This window comes from Takifugu rubripes, chromosome 19 (genome assembly GCF_901000725.2).
Source record: "Takifugu rubripes chromosome 19, fTakRub1.2, whole genome shotgun sequence".
Classification (NCBI taxonomy): domain Eukaryota; kingdom Metazoa; phylum Chordata; class Actinopteri; order Tetraodontiformes; family Tetraodontidae; genus Takifugu; species Takifugu rubripes.
Window position 1 is genome coordinate 9174681 of NC_042303.1, and position 11635 is coordinate 9186315.

General features: G+C 45.2%; 1 protein-coding gene across 1 annotated transcript; it reads right to left on the bottom strand.

The window, feature by feature from the left end:
- Positions 1-1069: 1069 nt before the first annotated feature.
- On the bottom strand, positions 1070-11325 carry LOC105417828 (myosin heavy chain, fast skeletal muscle). Its single transcript, XM_029826196.1, has 39 exons — positions 10695-11325; positions 10439-10582; positions 10211-10367; positions 10107-10134; positions 9908-10016; positions 9729-9821; positions 9591-9654; positions 9372-9470; positions 9188-9291; positions 8971-9109; positions 8754-8872; positions 8508-8657; positions 8262-8432; positions 7869-8175; positions 7712-7788; positions 7555-7642; positions 7333-7450; positions 7137-7260; positions 6931-7067; positions 6528-6783; positions 6211-6453; positions 5961-6137; positions 5733-5878; positions 5552-5642; positions 5087-5476; positions 4881-5007; positions 4061-4179; positions 3770-3966; positions 3503-3686; positions 3254-3419; positions 3031-3155; positions 2597-2905; positions 2309-2512; positions 2099-2224; positions 1850-2020; positions 1669-1773; positions 1494-1589; positions 1284-1415; positions 1070-1205 (listed from the first exon to the last, which is right to left on the bottom strand). Exons 1-39 carry the CDS (start codon positions 10893-10895, stop codon positions 1185-1187), a joined length of 5814 nt encoding a protein of 1937 aa, XP_029682056.1. The 5' UTR covers positions 10896-11325; the 3' UTR covers positions 1070-1184.
- Positions 11326-11635: the final 310 nt, after the last annotated feature.

An 11635-nucleotide genomic window follows, 5' to 3' on the forward strand; every position in this document is an offset into this window, starting at 1 on the left:
ATTCTGGGCAGATGAAGCCTTCGGGTGGACCGGTAAAGATCTGCTGTAGACCTCCTGCTGGGTAAAAACTGATTTTGATATGAGATCGGAGAACTAGAATGCATCCTAAAATGAAATGAAAATTCAAATGTCAAAGAGCCTAGACTTAATGCTTGTGCAAGAGCAGTCAGATCTATTTTTCAGCTAAGTTATGAGTTTGTTTTGCTAAAAAAAAAAAAAAGACAATCCAAAGATGCACAAAATAGATTCCTGTTGATAATATTTTCCCTTGAATTGACACAATATCAGGCTCCAACTACAAGTTAATTAGAAAATGCTTGTTTGTGAGGCGACACCCTGGTGTAAAGCTCCAGATTCTGGAGCAAAGCAGGTGCTGCAGGATCAGCCACGGCAGCTGTCGCTTGCAGCGGGGTGAACTGCGTAGCTCCCAAAAAACCAGGAAGCTAAAGGCAGCAGATGGTGCCGCCAATGGAACGAGACCAGAGAGGCTTTTACTCCCACTTCATGCAAGAAAAAGAAAAGTTAAAATTACTTTTTAGATCTGTGAGTGAGAATATTGGTCCAAATGTCGGATTGTGTGATTTCTCGAAGCTTATTTCTGTCCATACGACATGTTATTGAACAGAACATAAAATACACTCATCAGGTTCATTTAGTTGGCTTTAGTTTACATCTTTTTACATCTTTTAATACATCTGCATCTACAACACTGATAACATGGAATTTGCTCTTTTATGCCACAAAACAGCCCCCCCCCAGGAGGAGCTCTGAAGGTGTTCTGTGGTAGCCGCTGCTGGATACGGTGGAACACTGTTCCTTCCATGGTTTTCTCACCTGCCCTGAACGCCACACTGGCTCTGGATCAGCTGGATCTGGCGGCCAGACAACGACTTGTGCTCTTCCTCATATTTGTGGGTTGATGGGGTCCATTATCCTCTGAGAGGTGGGCGGCACTGCCAGGAGGGGCTTTGCTTAGTTCGCCCACCCACAAATATGGTGAACCCAGAAGTGATGGTGAGTTTTATAGTGACGTGCTTGACGCCAGGTTAAATGAAAACAGAAAAGTTCAGGGGACATCTGGATGCTCAAGACTTTATTAAATAGAGATCTACAAGTAGACAGTTCAGCCAGAGACCAAACGTTCCATCAACATTCTCATCTGCGTCCTTCAGACCGCCTGCAGTTTATTCCTCTGACTCTTTTGACTAAAAAGAAGAGTGAGAGGAGAAAAACAAATCAGTGAAAGGAGAACTATTAACTGATGCAGAACTTGGGTCCCTCACCTTTCCTATCTCACGACTCTTTGCTCTCAGCTTGTTGACCTGAGACTCGGCGATGTCGGCTCTCTCCTGGGCCTCCTCCAGCTCATGCTGCACCTTCCTGTACTTGGACAGGTGAGTGTTGGCCTGCTCCTCCTGTGAGGGATCCAACAACCGTTGTGATTCAAGGACACACACTCTGCTACAGTGAAGCGTTGCCTCTTGCTAACTCACCGCCTCCTCAGCCTGCCTCTTGTAGGCCTTCACTTTCAGCTGCAGCTTGTCCACCAGATCCTGAAGTCTGGCGACGTTCTTCTTGTCCTCCTCCGTCTGCAGTGAACATGCACAGAGACTGTTCCATGACAGCCAGTTCCAACCTTCTTAAAGGAGAAAGGAAGCAGCTCCTGACCTGGTAGGTGAGCTCCTTCACTCTTCTCTCATATTTACGGACGCCTTTAATAGCATCTGCTCCACGTCTCTGCTCCGCTTCCACTTCTCCCTCCAGCTCCCGCACCTGAAAACCAAACCGGGCTCATTGTGACGCTCGAGGCAAAGCTGAATTTCGCCTTAATGAGCACGTTCATCTTTACCCTAGCCTCCAGTTTCTGGAGCTGCTTCTTGCCTCCCTTCATGGCCAGATTCTCAGCTTCATCCAAACGGTGCTGCAGGTCCTTCACTGTCACTTCCAGGTTTTTCTTCATCCTCTCCAGGTGGGCACTAGTGTCCTGCTCCTTCTTCAGCTCCTCAGCCATCATGGCAGCCTATAAGTACAGTAATTTTGTAAATTAAAAAGTTCTGTTTCGTCACATAGCGGTCCCATATTCAACAAGATGGCTCACATCAGTGATGGCCTTCTTGGCCTTTTCTTCAGCATTTCTGGCTTCCTGTACAGCCTCTTCAACTTCACCTTGGATCTGGACGAGGTCACCTTCCAGCTTCTTCTTGGTGTTGATGAGGCTGGTGTTCTGGTGTTGAAAGAGCCGAGACAGATGCTTGACTTCATGCAGACGGATGCAGTTTGAGCAGGGAGAAAAGGGATAAGCCAGTACCTGAGAGTGCAGCAGCCCCACACGCTCGCTGGCATCAACCAGCTCCTGTTCAGCCACTTTGCGGCTTCTCTCCGTTTGCTCCAGAGCTGCTCTCAGCTCCTCGATCTCAGCCAGCATCAGGTTGTTCCTGCGCTCCACCATGGCTACCTGCTCCTTCATGTCGTCCTGCCCTCTAAGGGCTTCATCGAGATGCAGTTGCGCATCCTAAATTGCAAAATATTGATTGATGTAGCGATGTCACGTCTTCAGCTGCTTGGTGGGAAATCGCCACCCCTGCCGTGGACCTACCTTGAGCTGTCCCTGGATGTTCCTCAGCTGTTTCTGGGCTTCAGCTGCCTGACGGTTTGCATGGCTCAGCTGAATCTCCATCTCATTGAGGTCTCCCTCCATCTTCTTCTTGATCCTCAGGGCATCGTTCCTGCTTCTGACCTCAGCATCCAAGGTGCTCTGCATGGACTCAATCACTCTCTGACTGTTCCTCTTGATCTGCTCAATCTCTTCGTCCTTCTCGGCAAGTTTCCTGTCAATTTCACTCTTGATTTGGGTGAGTTCCAACTGGACTCTGAGAATCTTGGATTCCTCATGCTCCAGGGTGGCCTGAGGAAAAAAAAAAAGCAGTTAAGTAAAGCATATAAACATTCCTCATCCAAAACACAGAAACTTGTGCATGCCAAGACTCATGAATGCTGTTTTCGTATCCTGATTCATGTTCTTTGTTTTACCTCGGCCTCCTCCAGAGCTGTCTGAATCTCGGCCTTCTCACCCTCCACAGTCTTCTTCCCCTTCTCAAGCTCATGAATTGTTTTTCCGGTCTCACCAAGTTGCTCACTGAGGTCTGAAATCTCATCTGTTGGTGCACAGTTATTGAGATGAATTTCTGGAGCTTGGGCTAAGTAACAACAATGTCTTTATTACTTTTGATGATAATAATGATAATTGTCATACGTTGCAGATTCTTGTTCTCTCTCTTCAGGGTCTCCAGGTGGTCCAGAGCTTCTTCATAGGAGTTTTTCATCTTGAACAGTTCAGTGCTGAGAGAACGAGCTTCTTTTTGAGCTCCCTCCAGCTCGGCCTGGCTTTCTTCATACTTCTGCTTCCACTCAGCAAGAACCTGGATGTACACCAACCTTTGTGAGTTTTAAATCTTTTGGGGTTTTCAAGCTAAAGACAATGATGTCAGAGAAATACTCAAACCTTGTCAAAGTTCCTTTGCTTCTTGTCAAGGCTAGCTGCCACAGCATTAGCTCTCTCCACGTCGATCATCAGGTCTTCCACTTCACCCTGCAGTCTCTGCTTTGTCTTTTCCAGGGAGGCACATTTTGAATTTGCAGCCTCGATGGATTCCTCTGCATCCTGAAGACGCTGAGCAAGCTTTTTCCTGTTAAGACACAGGTAACAAGTCTCATGAACGACTTCCCTGTTAGTGCTTGGAAACAGCAGGATTTTAGAGGTCCTCTTTACTTGGCCTCCTCCAGCTCCTCAGTGCGCTGAATGGCATCGGTCTCATATTTGGTTCTCCACTGAGCCACCTCGCTGTTGGCTTTGGACATTGAACGCTGCAGCTCAGCCTTGGCCTCCTGCTCCTCCTCGTACTGCTCTCTGAGGAGTTCGCAGTCGTGGCGGGAAGACTGAACAGCATGAGCCAGGGCGCTCTTGGCCTAGAGTCGAAATGAGTGGGTGGTTTTCATGTGGTAACAATTAATGCGTTGGCCTTTCCCTCGATGATATCCAGCTGTTTTAATTTTCTCTTACTTTAACTTCCTCCTCTATGTGCCTCTTCAGCTCATCAATCTGTTGAGTGTAGGCCTGTTTGCCTCTTGTCAGCTGGGAAACAAGAGCTTCTTTCTCCTCCAACTGACGTAGATATTCCCCTAATCAATATATGAATATCGCTTCTAAGTAAAATTAATTATTCACAGTGGAGGATATATTCACATATACAGGTCAAATACTGTAACTGCAATGCTCCGAATTTGTGACACACCCTGACTCCATCATTGCAACTGAATCAAGCAATATGTGTTCATTTTCTATTATTTGCTGCAGGGTCAGAACTCATGTGATGCAATTCCTCTCAGGTGAACATATAAGAGATCTCATTAAGCCCAGTACAAGGTCCATTTTAAATTCACATTAATTTAAAACAAGTAATGACAGCGGCCACTCGCTGATCCAGAGCTCAGTGGCTGCTGCTCTCCTGCTCTCATACCAACACTTTATCCTCTTAAAGAATCTTGTTTCAGATGTTTCATGATAACAGCTGTCCTTGGCTTCATTGTCATTCAGCTGCTGTAGTGTCAGTTTGCCAACAGAGGCCGCTGTTTCCATGGTGTCCGGACTTGTTTTCTGAAGCAAGGCTGTAACTGGCTTTATGTAAAACATTTGTTGGATGCTCAGAACACAGATGGAGGTAGTTTGTAAGACTGGACCACAGTATTTCCCTATTTTATTCAGTGAGACAGATGAAGAGTGACAGTGAATAGAAGCAATATGTTTTTACAGAATCAAGCTCTACCCCTCTGACTATAGCAATCTTGAACAAATTGATGATGATGTGTCAGAACATTCTTACCATTTTCGGTTTGAAGTCGCGATTTCTGCGTGCTTGCGTCATTTAGCTGGCGAACATTTTCATCATTCTTGGATTTCAGCTCGCTCAGCTGATCTTCTAAGGTCCTGCACATCTTTTCAAGGTTGGACTGTCGAAAGAAAGGGTTACAAATTAGAATCCCACTGGCAAAATTGTCAGTCAATAGAGGAGAATTTTCCACTGTCAACCTTGGATTTGGCAATAGCCTCCATGTTGCTTGACAGGTCGTCAATCTCCATCTTGTATTCACTTTTCTCCTTCTCCAGCTTCTGTTTGACTCTCTGGAGATTATCGATCTGCTCTCCCAGCTCAGCAACGCTGTCAGCTTGCTTCTTGCGTAGAGCTGCAGCAGTGGCTTCGTGCTGCAGGGTGGACTCCTCAAGATCACGTCGCAGCTTCTGGAACTCGGCCTCGCGCTTCTTGTTCATCTCAATCTGAGCAGATGTGGCTCCACCAGCTTCTTCAAGCCTCTCGCTGATCTCCTCAAGCTCCCTGGAGAGATCAGACCTCTGCTTCTCAACCTTGGCCCGAGCAGCTCTCTCAGCCTCAATTTCTTCCTCCAGCTCCTCAATACGAGCCTTACACACACAAAGTTGGATTGAAATTTGTGCATCGTTTTTATATGTAGCCACTTTTAAGATTTCCATTTATACCTGAAGCTCCTTTATCTTTTTCTGCAGCTGTATTCCAAGAGTTTGCTCATCTTCAATCTTATTAAGGAGCTGGCTAATTTCAAAATCTTTCCTGAAGAAATCAGAAATCATTGAACATTTGGACATGTGACACAGCTTCAACCATTTACTGCTAACAGACAGATATTTTGTTGGTTCTCACTTCTTGATCTTCTCATCAGACTGCTGCTTATCATTCTCCAGATCCATTATGGATTCCTGGGCCAGTTTCAGATCTCCTTCAAGCTTTCTTTTAGCTCTTTCAAGATCCATACGGAGCTTCTTTTCTTGCTCCAAAGAACCTTCAAGCTGTAATCACACGGAAGAGGCATGATTATTTTGGACTTATTTTTAAACAAGACTAAAGTCACTGCTTGTTTTTTCTACGTACGTCATCCACTTGCTGCTCCAGCTTGGTCTTGGCCTTAGTCAGAGTGTTGACTTTGTCTTCCTCAGCCTGCAGATCATCCAGGGTCTGCTGATGGGCCTCTTGGAGGGCTTTTTTCTCTTTGCTCAACTTTGCAATGGCTTCATCTTGAGACGCCATTTCCTCTGTCAGGTTTTTAACCTGTTTTGATAATTATTTTATGTTATGGAAGAGTCCTGCTCTATAACACGGTGAAGATTTAAATGGTAAAAACCTTGTTCTCAGTGGCGTGCTTCTCTTTTTCCACTTTGGCGAGGGTGAGCTCCAAGTCATCGATGTCTTTCTTCAACTCAGAACACTCGTCCTCCAGCTTCCTCTTCTTTGCTGTGAGTTCAGCATTTATTTCCTCCTCATCCTCCAGCCTCTCGGTTGTCTCTTTGAGCTTGGCCTCCAGCTGGATTTTTGCTTTGATGAGCCCCTCGCACCTTTCCTCTGCATCACTGAGGTTTTCGCTTTCCTAAAGGTGAATGCAAACAAGCTCGTCTCACAGGTCCCCGAAGGACATTTTGGAGGCGTGATTGTCTTTCTTACCGTCTGCACTTGCAGCAGCAGATCATTCTTCTCCTGCAGCAGAGAAACCATCTTCTCCTCCAGTTCCTTCTTCTTCGACAGAGCCTTTGATAGATCCTCTTTGGTCTTTTCAAAGTCCTCTTTCATTTGTGCCATCTCTTTCTCAGTCTCGGCGCTCTTCAGCAGAGGCTTGATCTTGAAGTACAGCTTCATCCATGGCCAGGTCTTCACATTCATGAATGCGCGGATGTTGTACTGGATGGTGAAAATGGCATCTCTGTTGTGAACAGAGGGTTTGGAAGTTCAAAAGAAAAGCTTTTCTTTGTAAATTAAGCTTCAGATTCTGTAAATAAGCATTCTGTAAGCTTCAGATTTAATTAAATTGGATGTGTATCTGTCATTTTGACTATAGCCAGTGTATCACCTCCTCTCCATCATCTTGACAAATTCCCGTCTCATGAGGAAACCTCTGCACAGAGCCTGGGTCATGGTGACCAGCTCGGCAAGTTTCTCGTCTCTCATCTCCTCCAGAACTCCCAGCAGACCTGCTTTGAAGAACACCTGAGGGTAAAGAATAATGATTATTACAGGCCCTTCATCCTGTGAATTACCCGCCTCATTTAAGTGCACCTTGGTGTGGCCAAACCTATACTGCGTGTGATCCACATCAATGGATCCCAGCAGCTTCTCTGAGGCCTTCTTGTTATCAATGAACTGTCCCTCAGGGATGACGCTGGCATTCAATACTTTGTATCTAAAAGTATATATTTTAGTCCATTAGACAGCTTTAAGATAATTGTTGCACATTTTACTGTCCAGGTTCTACCTCTGCTTGAAATCACCGTAGAGGATTCTGCTGGGGAAACCTTTCCTGCAGATCCTAATCCCCTCCAGTACACCATTACACCTCAGCTGGTGGATGACCAGGAAGTTCTCCATCAGACCTTTGGCACATTATTAGATGATAGTGTTTATAAAATCACACAGCAAACGTAAAAGTGTGCTGTTTTTGCTGTAGTAACTGTTCTTGCGAGGTCAAAGGTCCCACCTGGTGTCTTTGACTCGTTGGGAATCAGACAGCGCACAAAATGCGGATGCGTGCTTCTCAGATTCGTCATCAGCTTGCCCAGATTCTCCTGTGAAGGATATTGAGTTAGACAGAAGCTCTTCTATGTGGGTCCGTCCGGCGTAGTTGCGCCTCTTACCCTGAACAGAGCAGACACAGTCTGGAAGGACCCGCCCTTCTTCTTGCCACCTTTCTTACCACCTCCGCCGGTCTCAGCTGTCAACACAACATGAACACAGCATTGATTCAACCAGTGGTGTTTCTTTCACGACATAGTGTCGAGGAGCAGCACACACCTTCTGATGAGGCGTGGGATGCATACAGGAAGGAGAGAAGTTTGACTGATGACTTCTGGTAGAGCTGAACCACAGAGTCGTTCAGGGGGTCCTTGTTTTTGTCCAGCCAGCCGGTGATGTTGTAGTCCACAGTGCCAGCATAGTGCACCAGGGAGAAGTGAGCCTCGGCTTTGCCTTTGGCAGGTTTGGGTTTCTCAAAGCACTTGGTTTTACCAAGATGCTGGTCATAAAGTTTGTTCTTGAAGGTCATGTCTGTGGCCTTGGGGAACATGCACTCCTCTTCAAGGATGGAGAAGATACCCATTGGCTGTAGAATGAATTGTAATTAGTCATTCAGATCAAACTCCTCCAAACATCAGAAGATTTACTTTGGTTCAGGTGCATGTGCCTCACCTTCTCAATCAGCTCAATGCAGGCAGCCAAGTCCATACCAAAGTCAATGAACTCCCACTCAATTCCCTCTTTCTTGTACTCCTCTTGCTCCAGCACAAACATGTGGTGGTTGAAAAACTGTTGCAGTTTCTCATTGGTGAAGTTGATGCACAGCTGCTCCAAGCTGTTGTACTGGTTTAAAAGAGGAGGAGGAGGAATTAGTAATGATCAACCTTCAATCACAGCAGAAGACCTGAGCCCACCTACATCAAAGATTTCAAATCCGGCGATGTCGAGCACGCCGATGAAGAACTGCCTGGACTGCTTTGTGTCCAGCATCTCATTAATTCTGACGACCATCCACAAGAACATTTTCTCATAGACGGACTTGCAGAGAGCCATGACGGAATTGTTGACCTGATTTTACGAAGTTGAAGAAACATAAATGAGAAGGAATGAGTTCTGAGAAGATGTCCTCCAGATAATCAACAATACAGTAACTCTAGATTCTACCTGAGGGACTGTCTGACCCTTAGTCACAAACTCATTTCCCACTTTTACTCTGGGGTAGCACAGAGCCTTCAGTAAGTCGGCAGAGTTCAGCCCCATGAGGTAGGCGATTTTATCAGCCACTGTAAAACGAGAATTCAAAATAATCAGATTTGTGTGGTGACGTAGGAGTTTCCACTCACCCATCTGCCAGTGAATGAAAATAGCGAGTGTGACAGACCCTCACTGCCGTCTGGCTCAGCCTGCTCTTCACGCTGCTTCTGCTTGAACTTCATGTTTCCGTGCTGCATCACAGCCCCAGTCAGCTTGTACATGCTTATCTTCTCCTCTCCAGTGAAGCCCAGGATGTCAATGGCGGTCTGCAGGCATACGAACGGGGTCAGAACCTGACCTGAGCCGCACTGATTTTAAAATATAGGTGTAACTAAGTGTCTTACGTCAGTGGCGATGAATTCTTCAATGTCATTGATACTCTTGACAGTGATTTCTCCCTGGCTGATCATGTGGTAGTCATATGGGTTTGTGGTGATCAGCAGAGCCTCTGGAAAGAGGCCAAGCTGGTTGAACATTCAGGTTCGACAGGAGGTCGAAAGAATGCTCCTAAAAAACCGATTAGCTTACCGATCAGCTCAGGTTTGTGTCCTGTCATGAGCTGATAGAAGATGTGGTAGCTCCTCTCAGCAGACAGCTGGAAGGTCACACGAGACTTTTCCAGCAGATCTATAGGAATTTGTGTAGTGATTAATATTTGGGTCACTTATTATCAAAGAAAATAGCTAATTTAGATGGTGTAGTGGGACGACCATTTTTAGAAGCGGGGAATCTGCCACTGCTACTTACACGTTTCAATGTCAGCCGAGGCCAGCTTCCCAGTGGTTGCAAAATGGATTCTGATGAATTTACCCTATTCCAAAGGTCGTCCGTTAGGATTCTAACTCTCTGCACTTAGATTATTTATTTATTTTAGCAAGCACTTACAAAACGGGATGAGTTGTCATTCCTCACAGTCTTGGCATTACCGTAAGCCTCCAGCAGGGGGTTGGCTGCAATGATTTGATCTTCCAGTGACCCCTACATGAAGAAAAAAAAAAAGGAATCCTATAACTTGAGTTACATGCTGCCAATATTAGTGTTCACATTTTTTCCATTGCACGCACCTGCATTTTTCCAGGAACGGGTTCTTTCTTCCCTCCAGCCACTGCAATTGTTGCAAAGTACTGGATGACACGTTTGGTGTTGACAGTCTTTCCAGCACCAGATTCTCCACTTTGGGTGAATAAAAACAAACTATCATTAAAATCCAATCTGTTTACGTTAATTCCAGGCTCACTCGGGCGATAATTCTGCTAAACTTACGTGATAAGGATAGACTGATTCTCACGATCTGGAATTTTAAAAGTTAGATTTTTATGAAAGCCACCAAAAGGGAACATGTTAAACCATAATAACTGTTTACATACCAGTCAGCATGAACTGATAGGCGTTGTCAGAGATGGAGAAGATGTGAGGCGGCGCTTCAACCCTCTTTTTGCCTCTGTATCCTGCTACAACCATCGAATCGTACACTGGGAGCCACTTGTAGGGGTTCACAGTGACGCAGAACAACCCAGAGTATGTCTGTGGAGGCAGACAGGACTGTTAGAAACATGTCAGATCAGCTGATGCTGAGAAGATCCGGTCAGACTCACATAGATCATCCATGCTGCATAACGCTCTTTGAGGTTATACAGCACAGAGGGCTCACTGAGGTGGGTCATCATGGCCATGTCCTCAATCTTATCAAACTTTGGAGGGTTCATGGGGAAGATTTCCGTATCTTTCACAGTGATCGACTGTCAGAGATACAAATTAATTTCATTTTTCCGAATGATGACATCATTCCCGCGCTTACTCTCAATTATTTATGTCAACGCGGATTGTGAGGTGCTTCCACGTTGCCCTCACCTTTCCGCACAGAGTCTCTACTGTGGCTTTGCCACCTTCTTTCTTGACCAGTTTCCCTTTGAGGTACATCTCCTTGGGTTCAACCACAAAATATGCTGATTTAGCATCAAAGGGGGTGTTCTGGGCTTCCATCCTCTCTCTCTCTGGCTTCCGGAGGTAAATGGCCGCCGGGCCAAAGCACTCCATTTCTGCGTCGCCCATGGTTGAGCTGAATTTTTTAAAAATAATGAAATTAGTAGAAGTGAAAAATGTGATAGATTTAAATTAAAATTGAATTTAAAATTTACATTGAAGAGAATTTTTTTAGACAAACTTCAATCGTCATTTGTTTCTATTTTGTTAACCCACTGCCTGTAACAGCGTATGGAATAAGTTATTCTTGGTATCTTATCCAACTGTATGTTATGTAAAGTACAGCGCAACCAAAGGAAGAGTGGTGAGATAATTACCTTTTCTCTTTCTCTCAGAAGAACAGGTGTCCAAGGCTTGCAGATGGTTCTAAAAAACAAAACAATGGGTGTAATGATGAGTTTGGGAGTATGCAGTCAGCTCTGTGGTCACCCCTGTGATGGCAGTCAGCGAGCATTGTTCATTAGGCAGCTGATCTTCCTTCTGCTAATAAAAGACTTTAAGACACTCACCTTGACTGGTCGTCCGTCAGTTCTTCGGCGTGCTCAGCCTCCCTTCTTATATAGTCAGAGAGTTCACCCAGAAGTCACCACTTGCTTCATTTGGTCATGTGTTGTTGCCTCTTTGGTATTTGGCACATTTTGTTGCCATTTATTGATGAAACGGAGGGTGTGACTGGATTTATTTAGGTAAAATATGGGCAAATAGCAGCATTTATGTGAAATATCTGTTGAAATGCAGATGCTTATTTAGATTTTTTTTTTTTTAAATCATACACAATAAGACCACAAAATGTCCTCTATTGGTCAGTT

Excerpts from the sequence above, each read along its gene's own strand:
- LOC105417828 (XM_029826196.1), bottom strand. The coding sequence starts at position 10,895 with ATGGGCGACGCAGAAATGGAGTGCTTTGGCCCGGCGGCCATTTACCTC. Across the intron at positions 10,368-10,438 it reads ATGCAGCATGGATGATCTAT|ACATACTCTGGGTTGTTCTG; the intron begins GTGAGTCTGACC and ends CTGCCTCCACAG. Across the intron at positions 9,471-9,590 it reads CTCGGCTGACATTGAAACGT|ATCTGCTGGAAAAGTCTCGT; the intron begins GTAAGTAGCAGT and ends AAATTCCTATAG.